The sequence below is a fragment of the Antechinus flavipes genome, chromosome 2 (assembly GCF_016432865.1).
Source record: "Antechinus flavipes isolate AdamAnt ecotype Samford, QLD, Australia chromosome 2, AdamAnt_v2, whole genome shotgun sequence".
Classification (NCBI taxonomy): domain Eukaryota; kingdom Metazoa; phylum Chordata; class Mammalia; order Dasyuromorphia; family Dasyuridae; genus Antechinus; species Antechinus flavipes.
Window position 1 is genome coordinate 320,096,133 of NC_067399.1, and position 19,814 is coordinate 320,115,946.

General features: G+C 37.3%; 1 protein-coding gene across 1 annotated transcript; it reads right to left on the reverse strand.

Moving 5' to 3' along the window:
- Positions 1 to 2,503: 2,503 nt before the first annotated feature.
- On the reverse strand, positions 2,504 to 14,720 carry LOC127549516 (acyl-coenzyme A thioesterase 1-like). Its single transcript, XM_051977626.1, has 3 exons — positions 14,016 to 14,720; positions 5,296 to 5,498; positions 2,504 to 5,092 (listed from the first exon to the last, which is right to left on the reverse strand). The coding sequence occupies exons 1-3, from the start codon at positions 14,581 to 14,583 to the stop codon at positions 4,517 to 4,519; spliced, it is 1,347 nt and encodes a 448-aa protein (XP_051833586.1). The 5' UTR covers positions 14,584 to 14,720; the 3' UTR covers positions 2,504 to 4,516.
- Positions 14,721 to 19,814: the final 5,094 nt, after the last annotated feature.

Genomic DNA, 19,814 nt, shown 5'->3' on the forward strand with positions numbered 1-19,814 from the left:
ATTCTTCAATTACTTGAAGCCAGCTATTATGTCACTCCTGAATCTTTTCTTTAGGCTAAATATTTTCAGTTCCCATCACAATGCATACTGCACATTTTCTTTTGTCTACATGTACTAATAAATAACTTACTAGATTTGAATTCAGGAGGCTTGCATTAGAATCCCAGCTATAACACTTAACACTGCCTCACTTTAGCTCTCTGTCTTAGTTTCCTTATCTGTAAAAAATAATCCTTACCTGTATTAGCTATCATTTAGGGTTATGAAGAAAGTGCTTTGGAAGCAGGGTTGTCCTGATAAATGTTTAAAACCAGTTTCAGTCAAAGGATATGAACAGACAATTTTCAGAGGATGAAATTGAAACTATTACCACTCATATGAAAGTGTTCCAAATCATTATTGATCAGAAAAATGCAAATTAAGACAACTCTGAGATACCACTACACACCTGTCAGATTGGCTAAGATGACAGGAAAAAATAATGATGAATGCTGGAGGGGATGCGGGAAAACTGGGACACTAATGCATTGTTGGTGGAGTTGTGAACGAATCCAACCATTCTGGAGAGCAATCTGGAATTATGCCCAAAAAATTATCAAATTGTGCATACCCTTTGATCCAGCAGTGTTTCTATTGGGCTTATATCCCAAAGAAATACTAAAGAAGGGAAAGGGACCTGTATGTGCCAAAATGTTTGTAGCAGCCCTATTTGTAGTGGCTAGAAACTGGAAAATGAATGGATGCCCATCAATTGGAGAATGGCTGGGTAAATTGTGGTATATGAATGTTATGGAATATTATTGTTCTGTAAGAAATGACCAACAGGATGAATACAGAGAGGACTGGCGAGACTTACATGAACTGATGCTAAGTGAAATGAGCAGAACCAGGAGATCATTATACACTTCAACAACGATATTGTATGAGGACATATTTTGATGGAAGTGGATTTCTTTGACAAAGAGACCTGAGTTTCAATTGATAAATGACGGACAAAAGCAGCTACACCCAAAGAAAGAACACTGGGAAACGAATGTGACCTATCTGCATTTTTGTTTTTCTTCCCGGGTTATTTATACCTTCTGAATCCAATTCTCCCTATGCAACAAGAGAACTGTTCGGTTCTGCAAACATATATTGTATCTAGGATATACTGCAACATATCCAACATATAAAGGACTGCTTGCCATCTAGGGGAGGAGGTGGAGGGAGGGAGGGGAAAAAAATCTGAACAGAAACGAGTACAAGGGATAATTTTGTTAAAAAAAAAAAAAAAAGGAAATGGCTCTCTTCGACCATGAGATGAATGAGATGATTCAGACCAGTTCCAATGATCTTGTGATGAAGAGAGCCATTTATACCCAGAGAGAGGACTGTGGGAAGTGAATGGGGTTCACAACAAAGCATTTTCACTCTTTTTTGGTGTTGTTTGCTTGCATTTTATTATCTTTCTCATTTTTTCTGGTTCAATTTGAGTTTTCTTGTGCAGCAAGATAATTTTATAAATATGTATGCATTTATTGGATTTAATATACATTTCTACCATGTTTAATATATATTGGGCTACTTGCCATGGGGAAAGGGAGAAACTGGTACACAAGATTTTGCAAGGGTTAATGTTGAAAAATTATCCTTGCATATGTTTTGAAAAATAAAAAGCTATAAAATAAAATAATTTATAAAAGAAAAAAAAAACCCAGTTTCAGGGATGTATATAGTATATATATATATATCACTATATATAGATGTATATATTCCAGTAAGGAATGTATATAGGATACATTTTAAGTTTAATCAACATTAACATTTTCCTTTTCACTTTTTAAAAGTCTAGATCATAATAAATCAAGCCCTGATCTGTAATGTTCACCAATTTCTGCAATGTAAATGCTCATTCCAAAAATTTAACAATTAGCTCTCCAGAGGTGCTTCCTCTGTAGTAAACTACTGTTTGCTAACCACAAAACACTATATAAAATTATTTGTTTTATTATTCAAACAATCTTGTTCACCCAAGAAGAACTGTTAGAATTCTTCTTCCCTGAAAAACATTCTTCCACAGTTTATGGTTCTGTTTATATCAGGAAATTAATTCTCAAGCAAATCTTCTAAACAGTTCATATAATTGAATAATACTTTTAACTACACTATGGCAAGATCATTGGAATGGGAATAAAGAGATTTGAGTTCTAGTTCCAGTTCACCCAGAAGCAGATAGTATGAGCCTGGACAAATCATTTCAATTCTGAGACTCAGTTTCATTATATGTTAAAGGAAGGAATTTGGGTTAAATAACTCTTTAAATTCTTCATGCTAACTCTCTATGATTCTAAGTTGTCATTTGTTCACAAATTAATGTTATCTTAAGGCTCAGAAACGAATGCTGTTATCTTATTTTTAAGATCTCATTTTACTGTTATCTATTCTTTTTTCATGTGGCACCACAAAGGCTTGTAGCTAAAAGTAATGACTGACCACAAGTAAACTGTATAAACTCAGCATATGTTCTTCAGAAATTTATTTGTTTTTGAAAATTAATTTAACAATATTCTGTACACACATTTTAGAGAAACATTTCTGATTTCAAAATTTAAGAACATTTATTTTAAAAAAGTGATGCTGTGTTCTTTACACCCTTAATATAAATAAACAAATAATTCCACAACATGAAGCTAGATATTCTTGTGTCTCATTTTTTTAAACACCCTAATAAATAAAATTTAAAGTCAAACACCTCTATTTCTACCTAAACAAATTAAAGAAGGAAAATCAGTTGAGTATAGCAAAGATTTACAATGCTAAAATAGTCAAAATAATTGAAAAGGAGTCCACAAATCAGAAAATTCAGGAAAAAAATCTATCCATAGGAAACTTTGAAATACTGCACAAAGTAGTGTCCTATGACTGAAAACAGATACAAACAGTGAGAAAAATGATAAATATAAATAAATACAATTTTTTAAAGTAAGTGCATAGTTTGGATGAGAGGGGAGGTATTTATGAGGTCTAATGGCCTGATTAGAGAAAAAATACTGTTTTGACATGCTTTATTTAAAACACACACAACTGAAAAACCTAGCTATGTGTGACTAATACCCCTTTTTCAGGATACTTAAAACAGTCAAATTCATTCAAATTAAATTAGAATTAACAGTACATCAAACTTCAAATGGCAACCTCAGATCATGGCTCTTAGATTTTTAAAGGCACATTTTCCTTTACTGTTGTTTTAGAAAAGAGATTTCAAAAAAATCTGACTTGCCACATTTCTATTTCTTACATGAATGTAAGAAAGGGCAGTAACTACTCAATCTGCTGAGGTTTTGTTCTGTAATATCAAACATTTTGAAGTGTGGCTTTGCTTAAGTAATAATGTTATAAAATGCATTATAACAATGACTCATATTGGGATCTAAGGGTAGTTCAACTCAGTCACAAATCCTCCCATCCCCTCCTCCCAATGAAATGTGTGGACATCAGGGAAAGGAATCTAAATGAAAACAAAACCAAAGACTTAATATCCTCCAATCCAAAGCATCAAAAAAAAAAAAAAAAAAATAGGATCAATGGTGATTTAAAAGTGAATCCTTCCTCCACCAATAAATTTAACTTTAGATGTTGGGGGTTACAGGAAGAAAGATTCTAAATCATTAGAAAAGAAGAATTTCTGTACTGAAATTGTTTATTTTGGAGGATAATCTAAATTCAATAAACTTTTGAAATGTCAAATACATATTAATAAAGACAGAAATGGAGAAGAAAGATGCAATAAACACCAAGATCTGTTCTCAGTATTGGACTGCTGTTTGCTGGAGAGACACTTAGATTTTCTAAGAACTTTTTTATGTTGAAATCTTTGCTGATCTTTAAAAAAGTGGGTTCCACAAAACCCAAGGTCAATGCAGCTGATCTTACAGCTTTATGTTGACATTTACATTGCCAAGTAAAGTTTTTTATCAAAAATCCAATGGCATGTAGTCAATAATAAGATCACATTCAAGTATGTACTCTGGTCAAGAAATTTTTTTACAAATATTTCTGTGGCAGATACAGAAGAGTATTTTTCTGAGTAAAAAAGAAAATGGAAAAATAGAAAATAGATAAGCCACTGGTGTACAAATTGATTTTTAATGCCCAAAGGGGCCATGATGAAAACTATTTTTGCTCTTTCATTTAATAATCATCTCTCCCTTTGTAATTGAAGCCTCTATCTTCCCCTAGATAAGTCAAATTAAAACCTTATTCAATAGATAGCTTAAGAATAACAGGCTCTGGTAAACACAAAATTGAAATACTTCTGACCGTTCAATCAGTTTCCTTGAACTGCTACAAAAAAAAAAAAAAAATACAATTTCCTTAGTAATTTTACATCCCCCAAAAAAACATGTAGATGGATATGAGACCTTAATTTTCATTTTACAAAGCTATACAGATTCAGGCCTTTATATTCCTTTGAAATCAATTTGTTGCATTGTTTGGGGATTCACTTCAACCTAACTTTATGGTTTTATACTTTTCACTCTAGATGCATCTTCAAAAATTCTAAGATCTTCTTCCAAGATTCCTCCTGAGCAATAGCATGGGCTCTGCACTGACCCCCACCCAGAATAGGGACCCCCAGCCACCGATCCAAGGCAACTGGAAAAAAGGGGCTATTGGGTGGATCAATTCGATGACCTGCATTAGGGTAACTCAGAAGAGTGTAATTTTTTTTCCCATGCTCTTCTAAGCGCTTGACTGCCAAGTCAGCATACAAAGAGCTATTCCACTGTTTGTCATCCTCTCCAACCACAAAAAGGAAATGAGAGTTAGCCTTTTCTATGGGGATAAGGCTGTCTCCATAAGCAGGATCCAAGGGGTCTACAAGGGCTTCTTTAACATCATACACTCCTGAGGAAGTGACAGTGATTTTATCCAGGTCAAAGGGAAGCCCTGGAAGGATTACTTGGCCACACTGAAGAGTGGTGCCCGTGTTGGAGATGCACCCATTGATACTGACCACAGCAGCCACATCGGGGAGGAAGGTGGCCATTGAGAAGGCCAGTTCTGCTCCTTTGCCTGATCCAATCACTCCAATTTTGGGACCTTTCACCTTTAAAGAGAAAGAGAAAAAGAGAAAGAGGGGAAGAGACATAGAGAAGGGGTGAGGGGAGAAAGGAACAAATGTTAATGAATTACAAAGACTACTGTGTATTGATCTTTACTAACTTGCTTAGCCACTGATTTATTATTCACATAGCACACATTTATTTTCCTATTTGTGATTAGTGTATTTCCTTCTGCCATACCACTCACCTTTGGGTGATTCTGCACAAATTTAGCAGCCTGAGCAAAATAGTCAAGATTTAAATCTTTCATGATGGGAGGTAGATCTTCAAAAGCAAAATATGGCAAAGCTAGGGTAGCAAAGCCTCGACAAGCAAGAAGACTAGCTCGAAATTCATGTAGTCCCCCTTCATCACCAAACATGTCAATCACACCAGGAAATGGACCATCCCCTACAAAAGCAAGGATAAAATGTAAGATGACAATGTTGTTCTTGACCTCATATAGAAGAATCTGAAACATTTAAAAAGCAATATTTGCTAAATATGATATTTAGGTATGGCTTCAAGCAATATTTGTTCTTAATTTACATTTTACTTTGACTTCCATTGGCAAGTGCAGGTATTCAAATACAAGAATAAAAACATGAGAAATAAGGAACACATGAGATAAAATGAAACCAACCTCCCCCAAAGAAATGATAAATTACTGCATTGTCTATAATTTCCATTATTTACCCATCAAAAGAAATGTCACTGTTTACTATATCGCAGCAACAAATGTAATGACAGAGAAACTGAAGCAAGATAGAGATTAGAGAGTTTTTAATATTTTATTTGAGTTTCTGAGAGGGAGAGATCAGAATCCATTTGTCCCCCCCAGGGCTGAATTGGACTTTTGTCTCAAAGAATTCAGCATCGAATGAAAGATTCCAATGAGTTTCATATGGCTCTAATGATCAGGGGAAACAAAGGCAAGGGATGGAATTCAAATACTGGTGAGCTCGGGAATTTCCAGGAAGGGACAATTAGTTTGCTTCTGATAGGTTGGGGGTCGGACCACAAATTCTTGAGAACTTAGGAGAACTTAGGATCCAGGATGTCTGAAATAGAAGATCTTCCCTTATCTGAGATTAAACATTTACAGTTTATAATCCTAGAATAGCCAGGCCCAAGTTATATCAGTCCTAATAATCAGGAAAGGAGGGGGGGGGGTTGCAACCAGGGGGACTGAGGCAGAACAATTCAGGGAAACTGAGGCAAGACAATTTGGGGAAACTGAGGCAGAACAATAAACGGAGACTATGGCACAACACAACCACACTTTTTTGTTGTTTGCTCTAAGACTTTGTTGCTGTTTTATCTCTATTTTTTTTGTCTTTTTATTTTATCTCTTTATTTGTCTTTCTATTCTTTGGATTCATTCCCCTCTGGGCTGAATTGACTTCCTAGACTTTCCCTATCAAGTCCCAAAACCTCTTCACAGTGGAAGCTCATTGCATCCCTGCAACTTCTGACTGACTGGTTCCTCCCAGAACTTGAAGATGCCCACTCAAGTCACGTCTTTCTTCCTCTCTTGAATCCCACTAGTCTCTCTAGAAGTTCTCTCCTCTGCTCCTACATCAGTACCTTCCTTCATCTCTTACCTTTTCTTCTCCCAATCTCTATCTTTTCAGCTTCTTTTAATATGCTGCCTTCCCCTATTAAGATGTAAGCCCCTTTAAGGGAGGGACTATCTTTCTTTCATCTTGTATGTATATTCCCAGGCATTAGCACTGTACCAGGCACTTAGGAAGCACTTAATTGTTTGTTGATTGGACTTGATTCTGTTCTCTTCACTCCAGATAATTTTATATAGCTATTTATATATGCCCTTTAAAATTCTTCATATTTATAATCTTGGGGGTGGGGTGGGACGAAGAATAGGGAGTAGATTCTATAATTTTATTATTGCATACCAGAGGTGTCAAATACACAGTCCACAGACTGTGTTGTTTTCTAAGTCACCACAATCCTGATGGACAATTTAATATTTTCTATTTCTGAGTTTGACACTGCTGGTGTCCACTGAAAACTTCCCATAAGGAAACCCCTTCAATGCAAATCTGTGATTTCTAGTCTTGGAGAGCTGTTCTGAGGTATACCAACAGATTAAATGATTTGTCTTTGGTCACAGAGTCAGTATGTATCAGAAGCAGATGTTGAACTCAGCTCTCTTGCTAGTACATTATAATGCCTCTTATAACTTCTTATGATATAATAATATTCTATTGTATCCTGCATACCACCATCTTGTTCAGCTTGATCTAATGTAAAATCTTTCTGAACTAAAAGTCAATCCTTTATTGATAAACACTTAGTACATTTCCAATTCTTTGACATCACAAATACATTAAATATGTCAAGAACGTCTTTGGAAATTGATCTCTCCCCTGTCAATAATATCCTTGGGGTATATTCTCTACAGCAGAATCACTGAATCAAAGGATATACTCATTCCTAATTCAATCATTTCATACTGCTTCTTATTTCCAAAGAGGACCAATTCACAATCCTACTAGACAGTAATATCAGGCCTGTTTTATCCCAGCATTACCAGTTGTCATCTTTTATCTTGTCAATTTGGGTCTCTGGTAGTTCAGAGTTGCTTTAATTTGTATCTCTGATTAGGGATTTTAAATATTTTTTCATGAGACTGTTGATAGTTTACATTCCTTTAGAGAACTGTCTACTTGACAGCTTATCAACTATAAAATAGTTCATGCTGACAAGTGTCAATTCTTTATATATTCTGAATGTCACATTTGTTTTCAATCATTTTATGCAATAATTTCCCCTATGTTTCATTCTTCGATTCTAGATTCATTGGTTTATTTTATACAAAAGCCTTTTATTTTTATGCAATCAAATTCAAGTATTTCTTCCCATAATTTTCTGAGTCACAATTTAAAAATTTATCCCCTTCCCAGAACTATGAAAGTTTTAATCTCCTGTTTTCTAGCTTTTTACGATGTTTAAAAAACTATGTTACTAGTATATGTGTGGGTGTGTGGGAGTGTGTTGATCGGTCTCTTCTAAATGTTTGCTAATAATTTTTGTTGAATAGTGACTATTTCCTCCAGTGATTTGTGATTCAAGTATACTGAATACTTTATCATCTAAATCTAGCTCTAACTCATTATTAGTTAATCTATTCATTGATCTTTTAATCTATTTTGTAAAAATCTAGTACAAGATAGTTGTAAAATAATTACATATTGTATATGTTGTATAAGTTGAAATCTAAGATGCAAGGCCCCAATTCTTCCTTTTTCTTTTAACTGATTGATTTCCCTCTGATATTTTGGATTTTTTGCTTGTCCATATGAATTATTATTTTTTTTACATTCTCAATTTTCATGGCATATAATTACATGTGCTACATGCTGTTTTTCTTTTTACTATTCTTCACCATTCAATTAAGGGTTTTTTGTTCTTATTTTTTTTTTTTAATTTCAGTCATTTGGTTTTCTTTTCTCTTATTTGGTTAATTGGTTAAATCATGTGGCTAATGATTTGCCCTAGACTTTCAAAAATTCATTTATTTTAATTTAGTTGTATGTGGTTTGTTTTCAAGTCTTTTGTCTAAGTGATAACTTCTTTTAAGTTTATTTTAGTTGCATTAATGTTGATTTTCTCATTTTAAAAATTGAACTCATCTCATTAACTTCTCTTTTTTTCTTTTGTTAGTATAAATATATAAATTTGCCTCTAAGAATTACTTTTGCTGCAACCCATAAATTTTGGAATGTTACATTATTATATTTTGAAGAAGAATTATAGATTATTATGAGCAGTGTTGCCTCATAAAGGAGAGAGAAGCAGTAGAAGATAAAATAATCCTAAAGAAAATTTAGCAAGATAACTAAAGAAGCAAAATCATCCCAAGGGCATTTAAGGAGAAAAATCAGAAAAAGGGCTACAAACAGAAGAAATATGGTAAAGATTTGCAAAATTTATCACAAGAAATTAAAGATTAGACCTTCCTTAACATTTATGGAGAAAGCAGAAATTACACAAGAGTACAAAAATGGGGAGAGGGGAAATCTAAATTAAATGAAATACAGAGAGAACAGATCCCAAGCTGTAAATCTGTGGTGTCAAACTCAGAAATAGGGACCACTAAACTATATATAAGGATGCCTGTTGAGTATATAATTCACTTAGAAAACCACATATTAATATTGTTTATGTTTTATTGTATTTTTATTTTGTTTTGTTAAATATTTCCCAATGATTATTTTTACTTTAGCAGCACTTGGGAGTATTAAAGGTCATAATGCTATCTGTTTGATATGTACTAAAGATATGGACTGTGAGGGTCCAGAGGTACCAATTTAGAAGATAACAGATGTGGACATTTTTGATATCAAAAAGATGACCAAGAAAACACCAACAACTACCAATCTTTCCCATTAAAATAAAATTCTTATGAAGGTAATATGGTTATATAAATTTAAGGCATCTTGATGAGGGCATTTTGCAAATGCCTAATTTTGTAAATGATATTCAATAATGCACTACATCATTACCATCTAACAATTGCCAGAAAGATATAAATAACTGTTTGCTGCAGTTTTTTCTGAAGTTTTGCCTCTTCCCCTTTTTTGTTTTAAAGAATGAGTATCCCAACGAGGGAAGAAATGTGGTGGCCACTCACTAAATTAATGTTGACGATGTTTTCCTATGATTTTTGGTTATTAGAAATACAGCAGCAGAATATATATACTAAAATTCTAAGTATTAAGGCAAATTCTTCTAGTTTGTCTTTCAAACACAATTTCACTCAACTTTTTATACACACATTTAAACTATCGAGAACATTGTCAATAGAATAATCCACAATAGCATATCCAACAATTTACACACATAACCATTTTCCATTTTAATTGACACAGCTGCAAATTGCAATAATCTTTTTGGGATTCTGTCTAGCCTGAGTTACATTGGTGATATTTCACCCCCCCCAGATAAAAAAAAAATTATTTTAAAACTAAATTACTCCTAGTTTAGTTGTATAGAAAATTTCATGATCTGAAGTATGACTCACTTTGACTTCCAGTAAATTATGTTCCAGCTCTCCCCACTATTTCCCTCTCCCCAGTTAATAATTTTGGAAGAAATAAAGTAGAGTACCTTATGGTAGGTGATGCTTTTTTTGGCTAACTTTTGAAATTCTCTCTTTACAGGTGAATCTCTGTAGTGGGATAACAACAAATATTGGTGAACTAAATGTGGCATTTCTCTTTAGGACATCTAGTGAATTCTACAGATCTGATTTGGGCAAATTTTCTTGATCAGTGTCCTTCTTAATGATGATTATATTCTGTATTTTTCCCAGTAAATCCACATTTTCAGAACTTTCTGAGCTCCATTTTCCAGAATTATTATCTTTACTTGTAGTGTTTTCTACTTTCAACTTCTATTAGATTATGTTCTTTGATCTGGTTTTGGTACATTTTCCAACCTGAGATTTTTATTTCCCACTGATTCCATCCTTCATTCCAATTTTCCACCCCTTAACTTTTATAAGTTTGACTTATTCCCTTTTTACTGATAACATATCTCATTAGAGAGGCCAAATGTTATTTTATTGATGATAGATTATTCTTCATTTCCTTTAAAACATTACAATTCAGTCTGTTGTGTTTTAGGTTAGGTTCAGCTTCATACCTAGAGTAACTATTGAAATTATTTTTTTCTGATGACTTCTCTTTAGATCTTTTAACTTATAAAAATTTTAATCATATTGGAGTTTCTTTCTGATGTTTAATCATTCCTTAGTTCTCTGAAAAGATATTGTCTATGAAGGCCCTTAACTCTCCATCTTTCCTCTCCTTTCCCTTATGTATTGTGACTACTGGGAGTTAGGGGAAAGGATGGGGGAATGAAAAGGTAAGTTCTATGCTCTTGCTCTCTCTCCACCTTCTTGCTAGAACATCATAATCTTAAACGTTTCTTTTCAATCTTTTCAATTTCTATTTTGACTGGAAGGAATTCTGACTGAAATAAATACTTTACTTGGAGTTATTATGAGAGAAAGCATTTTAAAAGCAATTTTAAAGTTCCTAGTTTTATATAAGATATGAAAGGCTAGGGGCAGCTAAGTGACAGAATAGAGAGAGCACCAGTCCTGAAGTCAGGAGGACCCAGTTCAAATCTGGTCTCAGACACACTCTGAGCAAGTTACTTAACCCCAATTGCCTCAGGGTAAAAAAAAAAAAAGAAAAAGAAAAGAAAAGATATGAAAGGCTGTGTAAACAAAGTATTTTTTTAGAACACGTCACTTAACTGCAATTTACCTTCATTTATTCTTCTAGTAAATGGCATCTACCTACCAAGATTGTTATGAAGATAAAATGAGATATTTGTAGTATATTATTATAGAACCACATAATTAAAAGAAAAAAAAGACACAGTCCCCCAAATCAATGGAGTGAAAGATGTGCCAAAAATCTCTACACTTATTCTATTCACAGGATCACAGATTTAGAATTGAAAGGGATTTTGGGGGATCATCCAATCCAGTAATTCTCAAAGGGTATGCCTCAAAACTTCCCTATACCCTGAGCCCTCCATATCCTCTAGCTCCGAAGAACTGTCTGTTCTTCCCAGTTTGGTGTCAAGAAAGTCACAATAGCAGCTCTATCTATGCTTCTGATTAGAGGTCTTGGAGAAGTAACAAAAAAGAAGTGGAGTGAAGAAAAGGAGTAATAGCAGCTAGCAGTTATGTGGCAACTATCTGTGCAAATGTTATCTCATCTGATCCTCACAACAGCCCTGGGAGGTGGCTACTATTATAATCTCCATTTTACAGTTGAGGAAACTGAGGAAAACAGCAAGTGACTTGGCCAACATCATACTGCTAGGACTGAATTTGAGTTCAGGTCTTGACTGCAGGCCCACTGTTCTACCCAATGAAACACCTTGCTGACTCTTAGGAGAGTCAGGGAATCCCAAGCTCTGGATAGCAGGTCTGGAACCCTTCCTTGTTGCCAACTTAAACATAGTGTGCCACAATTTTTCACAGCAAAGAACATTGTGCTGTGAGCAGAAAAAAAGTCTGAGAATTGGATCTACTTCAATCCTTTCATTATACAAATGTGGAAAGAGGCCCAAAGAAGTCCAGTGATTAGCAGGCATTATGGAAAAAACGAGGATTTTAACTTAGGTCCTTAAAACTCCAAATTCAGTGCTTTTTTTTTTTTAAAGGAACTAAACGGTATGCCAAAGAAAAAGAATTATTTTCTGAACTATTAAATTTAATGTTATGTAAATGTCACATGCAGAAAGGTAGTGCCTGGAATGCATGATAGACCTGGTTTTAAAATAGCTGAGACAGAATTCTGGCTTTGGCATTCATTCATTAACACTGTGACCTGGAATAAATAATTTAATTACAATTTCCTTGTCTGTAAAATGAAGGAATTCAACCAGATGACCTCTAAGATCCTTTTCAACTCGATATACTTTTGACCAACTGGAGTGCAAGCCTCTCTTGCTTCCAAATTCTTTCTGGTGAAAATAAAATAAATTTGTATGGCTAATCCCTTTTCTGCCCTCTAGCCCTGGAGTCACAGGTTATTTAATAATTTAATCAGAGACCTAGAGGCAAGCTCCCAAGTGACCAGCTGCCAGGTGACTACCTCCTCCTCCCCATTTTGATTTCAGTTCAGAATAAATAGGCTAAGAGACAGGCCAGCTATTTTGCCTTCAGTTCATTCTCCCCTCAGCCTCTTAGAATTCCTAGATTCTTTTAGGTTCAGTTTAGACACCATGTCTCTCTGGAAGCTTTTCCTGATTCTCCCAATTCTTAGCCTATTCTCCTCCTTAAATAACTGTGTAAATGGTAGTGTAGTGGATAGAGCACTGGACCTGGAATCAGCACTACCAGAGTTCAAATCTGACCTCAGCCAGCTCCAATTCTCAATGTGTAAAACAGGGATAAGAATAGCACCTATTTCCTAGGTAAGTGATTGGAGAAAATACCTAGGAAATAGGTGCTATTATTTTGTGAGGATTACCTGGAATTCCCCTCTTAACAATGATTTCCTTGGCTAAAATCCCGACTTCTACCTGAAGCCTTCTCCACTCCTCTTAATTCCAGTGCTTTCCACCTGCTAATTATTTCCCATTTATCCTAGGTGTGTGTGTGTCACACATATGAGAATGCTGTCTGCCTTGTTGGACTGTAAGCTTAAAACAGGACAATCTTCTGCCTCTTGCATTCCTAACATTCAGCACAGTGCCTGGCCCATAGTATTGCCCAATAAATGTTTATTAATTGTTTTCCCTCTTTTATTTATTTCCTATTATTCCAGCAAACAGCTTCCTTTAAATATATTTGCATGTCTCCCCTCTGTAAGCATCTTGAGGCCAAAGACCGACCGGCTTCTTTTACTATCTCCAGAACTTAGTACACAGTGTCTGGCCCTATAACAGGTGCATAATATTTACTGATTTGTTTTCTCTTTTAATTATTTCCTATATTGTATATAGCTTACTTTGTATATATTCAAAGGTTGTCTCCTCCATTAGATTATAAGCTCCTTGGGTGCAAAGCTGTCTTTTTCTTTTTACAGCACTTATCACAGTATCTGAGATGCAGTAGGCGTTAAATTTAAGAGATGCTTACTGACTGATTTTTCCATTTTTAATTATTTCTTATTTGTCCAATATGTAGCCCAGCACATAGCAGACACTTAATAAATATTGATTAATATTTGTAATGTGAGCTTTGGAAACCTTAAAAGGTTCTATAACTATACAAAGCACTTCGAGGGCAGGAATCCCTAAATCACTGCACCTAGAAAATGCTTGCTGCATCTTGGTGGGGTTTCCTAGAAAACCCCGCTGTGCGATTCCCTATAAAAATACAACGTTGCTTTCTGCTGGAGAGAAAGGTGACTAAGGAAGCAAGGTCTCACGCACCTGGGGGCAGGAAGAAGGACCCTCGGACGGTGCCCTCGCGGACCCTGATGGCCCGGATCTCGGGGGTGGCATACCAGCGCTCCACCCTGGCCGAGGCCAGCACCTGGCCCAGCAGCAGCCCGGTCTGGTTGTGCGCCTGGTGCACGGTCACCTCGAGCTTGAGGGGCTTCTTGAGTACACTCCGCTGCACCATGCGGATATAGGGGTTCTCCATGCCGGCCGGGGTCAGGCTCCACATCAGCCCCATGGGCTCCACGCCCGTGTAGTCGCCTCCCTGAGAGGGGTCCTTGGTCAGGTCCAGCGCCCCGATGCTGTCGGCCTCGTAATGGGCGCATGACTGGAAGAGGCGGCCGTAGTAGCTGACGGCCAGTGCCCGCACCGTCACAGGCTCGCCGGGGCTCAAGCCCTGCACCTGGATGTGCAGGGGCTCGTCCGCCAGGCCCACCGGGGGCGACACGCTCAGCGTCACGCCCTTCTGGACGCCGCTCGGGGACGCCGACAGGGTCCGGAGGGGCTGCCGCCCGAAGCCCGACAAGGCTCGGAACGCGGCCCCGGCCGACCGCCACATGCTGCTGCCGGCTGGTGACGGGCGCCTGGAATTGACACGACCCCGGCACGCTCCGAGAGACACAGCAGCCGCTGTCGAGGAGGGCGCCCGGGGAGGAGAGTCACGGCCCGGTACCGCAGGCAAACTCTAGCGCCGCCCCACCTGCCGGGACTGGGATATGGTACTGCAGCACCGCCCACCACTCCACCCCCCCACCCTACCCCGCCCTCGGCCGGTTCCCTGTGTCTGCGCGTGCGCCCCTTCCCTTCGGGTCTGCTGCTCCGCCAGCTGATCAGGGTCAGCCTGGGGAAAGGAGGTAAGGGAGGGAGTTCCCGGGTTAAGGCAAGGGCCTCGTCTCGGGGGGCTTCCAGCTTCAAAGCAAGACGTGGGAAAGCATCTCTTCTAACTCCTTTCGTTTAACATTGGTAGAAACTTGAAGCAGTAGGATGCTCAAGGTCACAGATACTACATTGACAGGAGTCACTTTTTGGGGGGGCCTCCATTTTCATGAAAAATGTTTAGTGATAAAATTATGGCGAAAATTATTTAAGACTTAAAATTATCAATAGGATTTAAAGTATCTTTTAAATTAGAAGCCGAGGTACCTTTAAATTTTTGTATTTTACCTAGTAGGGATTAATTTTAGATTGGGACTTTAAAAAATTATAGAGTAGTCCATATTACCAGGAAATTGTCACCTTGCAAATAGGCTTTGGCTAAATCTAGTATGAATTTTACGCATTGTTTCAACAATTATTCAGTATCTTCCCAACAAAAGCTATCACTGAACACTCCCTTCCTTCCAACACACACAGACACACAAAGAAAATGTCTCAGGACAACTTTTGAACTCAGGAAGATCAGTCTTCCTGACTTCCTGCATTCTAACCACTAATCGGCCTAGCTGCCCTAGCTTGGTACATGGTCTGCATTTATTCATTGTTATTTCCCCACGAGCTTGTAAGCTCCCAGAGGTTAGGGATTGCCTTCCAGCCAGCTAGCACCGAAGGCACTTAATAAATGTTGATTGAGTGTTGTCTCCAGGGGTATCTTTTGCAGCTTTTCCTATCCCCAGCACTCAGCACAGTGTCTGGCACATTGTAGGAGCTTAATGAATGTTGATTGATTGATTGATTGATTGAGGGAGGCTGGGAATGAAAAGCAAGAAGAGAAGCAAGTTGCACAAGAGGCCTCTCTTGAGGAAGGCAGAAATTTAGCTGTGATGTTTCCCCTCCATTCTGATGTAAGTAAAAGGAATCTATAATTTGGGGATGTAAAAATGTTTTTTTGGATGTAAGTGGGGCCTTCAATAAAACTCAGGGTGTCCATGAGGGGACACTTCCAGTCCTGGTTATATTAAACTCAGGAGGTTGCATGAAGGTTGCTCCCTTCATGGCTCTTCAAGAGCTGATTCTGTTATGCTCCTCAAACTACATAATTAAATTCATCCCTACCTCCAGAAATGCTTCCAGGGGTCAAGTCCTGTTTTTCACTGAAAGTACTTTTTTACTGCTGACTCCACTGTCTTGCGTTTAGAAGGCAACTGAGTGGAAGGTGAACCAAAGGTCATCACACTCCCCAGAGAAACAGAAAGTGCTAGAGCTGCATCCACAGGGCCCTCAAGCAATTCAACCCTTTGTTCAGCAACCAACAGGTTTATAATTTTTAAAAATTAAACTTTACAGTTTGTACAAAGGTTTACTCTTCCTTCAGTGCCCAGCTAGATAGATTGATAAGGCAAGGGCTCTAAAATGAAGTCATGTAAAAGATATTTTCTGTTGCTGATGTCAGTGCCAATTAACAAAATACAAAAAGGCAGCCTAAAAGGGAAGTATGATTTTATCAAATGTAAAAATAATTTTCATGTTCAATATTTGTTTTTTTCTTTCTTATTAATGACATTCTGGTTAAAATAAAGAGAAAAATAGAAGGAAACAAAGGAGCTAGTAAAAGTGAGACCAGGGAGAAAACAACACTCTTCAAACTTTTGATTACTCACCCCAACATATCTCCATATTGTTGTGGCTCTTGTTTGTCCTTCCTTTTCAAAGATGACCATCATGGATGATGTCTTCACTCACTAGGATTTAAGTGAGGCAGAGTGGCCCAGTCATCAGCTTCACTAATCAAACAACAATGGCAAGACTCAAATCAGGAAATCTAGTAATGGCCCTAGGGATACACTAGATAACTTTTGCCTTCTTCAATACTTTAAGCATTCCACAATGCCTATTTCAGCATCTTCATGGCAGGTGGAACAAATTGTTTTTATCTGCCTATTCCACTGGGGAAAAGTCTTCACATGCTTGGGGTAGACACCCCACTAACTCACCATGGGTTTGAGGACTGTTGGTTATCCTCAAGCTAATTTAGATTAATGAACATAGGTAAAATATCTGAGTCTGCTGAGATTTTTTTTTACTGCTTCTTGCTACAGCTTCTTGGAGTTAAAGGTGAGTTGAGTGCCAGGTAGACACCAAAAGTGACAAGCAGCTCTGAAAAGGGCTGAACAAACCCTGACACCAAAGGTGGTCCTCCCTAAACATCCTGAGGTATTTATATACACACATATATATGCATTTATATGTATATACATAATTTCCTTATTTGTTGCTTTTATACAGGTATTACTGAACCAATCTTCTTCATTGCTGGAGAGTGATTGTTCATTCCTGTCTACCAGAATGGAGGCAAAGTTATCAAGAGTTTGTAACAACAAAAAAAAAAATAGATATTTTAAAAAGATGAGATAAAGTAAAATAATACTTGGTTTTTCAGTTGTTAAGGAACCATGGGAAGTCACTGAAAAGGGGAATGATGGCCAGAACTTGCCTTGTGGTAGCAGTGAGGAAGTGGGATTGGAGTGGGAAGAGACTAGAGGAGACCAATTAGGAGAGTATTGTTAGAGTCTCACCAAGAAGGTATAAGGGCCTGACTGGTGGCTTATCCAAGTGGAGCAAAAAGAATGGCTGGGATAGATGTTGTAAAAGCAGAATCAGCAAGGCTCAGCAACTAATTGAATATGTAGAGCAAAGGGAATAGGAGTCAAGGACAATACAGAGTTTTCAGAACTGGATGAGCCAAAGGAAAACGTGGTTCCCTATTTTAGGAAAAGTTTATAAGTGGATTTTGAGGTAGCAAATAAGATTGGTGAGGCATATCACAACCCATCCATATCTGCTCAAGTAGCTTGTGCTACTTGTTCTGTCGGACCAAAGACCGATAGTAGGGCAGGGTTCTTAGTCACTGAGATTGTGGGGTATATGCCTGGAAGAGAATGTGCACAGCTATTGTAAAAGGCACAGTGGGAAAAGTGTTAGATCATAATAGGTAAAGGGCAGGGGTTGAGTTAGAAACAAACCTTCCTACCTCACAGAGGAATTTTGGCCACCTCGGGCTTCTATTTGGCTTTCTTTTGGCTTTATTCCCCAACTATTTGGGTGGAGAAGGATTGCTTTGGAGACCACTGAAATAGCAATTAGAAATGGGAAGAAGGGAAGGAGGGAAAAGAGAGCATAGGTGAAAACGTTAAGAAAACAGTTACATCCCTCCCCCCCAAAAAAGGGGAATGTGGAGTCTAGGCCAAGGCGGAGTCTGTCACAGACACTAATAGATTACTAAGAAACAGCAGGTTCAGAATTGTAATGATCCAAAAAAGAATGTACTCTTTGACTTGAGTCAATAGACCGATAAATCACTTTCAAATTCCTGAAAGCTCTCATCTAAAGTATTAATTATCAAATGTGAAAATTATAAGGAAAAACAATTTATTAATCCTAGAATAATTACTTCATTGATTACAATTAAGTCAATTAATAATCAGCAAACATTTTCTTTGTTCAGAATCCTGTTCTTGGTGCTACATTTAAGAGACATATAAGCCAGAACAACCATAGGATGTCAAACTGATCTCAAGGAGTAGAAAGATTTTAATTTACTTTCAATCAAAGAGTCTGAGCTGGAGAAGACTTTATTGGCCATAAATTTGAATTCCTTCATTTTATTAATGAGGAAACTGCAACCCCCAAAATTAAGTGATCTATCCAAAATTACAGAAATACTTAGGGACAGCAAATTTAAGCTCTTCATTTTACTGATGAGGAAAATAGGGCCCAGGTGGATCAAATGGGTCACCCAAAGTCACAATGATAACATATGATAGTCCTCCAGGTCACATAACCAACAAGATGGCAGACCAAAAATACTCAAAAAATTCTGCAAAAGAGATAGAACAAATAAGCTGTTTCCATAAGCCAAAACACCAAGGAGTCTAATAGACTAACAACCTTATGAATTAATAGTAGAGTACACTATTTCCTAATGTGCACACTAAGTATCAGTACCCCTGTGCTTAATAACTCCAGGACTAACTGAGCAATTTCCCTGCTATCATTTCCTTCTCCTCTCTTCACCCTACTAGTCTGTGACCACCATTTGTGGAAGAGGGGGTTTAATAAGGCTTGGGGCAGAAGTGGTCATTCAAAGAACGAAATAAAGAGGAAGAATTGAGAGGGGCCAGCATGTATATTTGGGGACTGCACTAGGGATGAAGCAAAAATACTGAAAAGGTGGGTTTCCACAGAGTGGCACAAGCTCAGAGTTACTGTAGACTAGTGGGCACCACTGACCAAGACGTTTTTACAATGTGAGAGGCTAAGGAAAGTTAAGATTCCACAGAATAATTAAGTTTCAATCTTTCAGAAGCCTTGAGCAAACAAGGAACTGGGGAGCTAGAAAGGTACCCGTTGATTCAGCCAATCAGAAAGTCTTGGGGATTTTGAGAAAATCACAAACTTAAAATAGCTGATCCAGCTCAAAGAAGTTGGGATCAGGGACCTGACTTGACCAAATCAGCATTGCACTTGCTTGATAGGCTAATTGAATATTAAACAACATACCCAGTGGGAGGAGTTTTCTGCCATTTTTAAATATGGGATGTATGACAAGGGAGTACAAAAATTGTCACTTTGAAGGGAATGGACCAATCCATTCTGTGAAGGGAAGGATTGTACCGAGCTAACAAAATAAAGCTTCTCCTACTTCTGTACTCAGGGCTCCCTCTTCCTGAAGAGGAGGGGATCTCGCTTCTTGCCAGAAACGTCAAGATGATTCCTTAAGATTCTTCTTTAATAAAATGTCCTCAATATCCGATTTTCAGTGTCAAGAGTATATTTCTAACAAAACCAAGAACCCTGTGCATAGAAACCCACCAAGTTATGTCTGAATGTCTAAAGAAAAATCAGAATCATAAA

What these genes read in the sequence shown, in the direction of transcription:
- LOC127549516 (XM_051977626.1), bottom strand. Translation starts at nt 14,583, where the DNA reads ATGTGGCGGTCGGCCGGGGCCGCGTTCCGAGCCTTGTCGGGCTTCGGG. An exon ending in GTCCTTCTTCCTGCCCCCAG is followed by an intron (nt 5,499 to 14,015) that starts GTGCGTGAGACC and finishes TTGCTTTTGTAG; the next exon opens with GGGATGGTCCATTTCCTGGT. An exon ending in TTGTGCAGAATCACCCAAAG is followed by an intron (nt 5,093 to 5,295) that starts GTGAGTGGTATG and finishes TTCTCTTTAAAG; the next exon opens with GTGAAAGGTCCCAAAATTGG.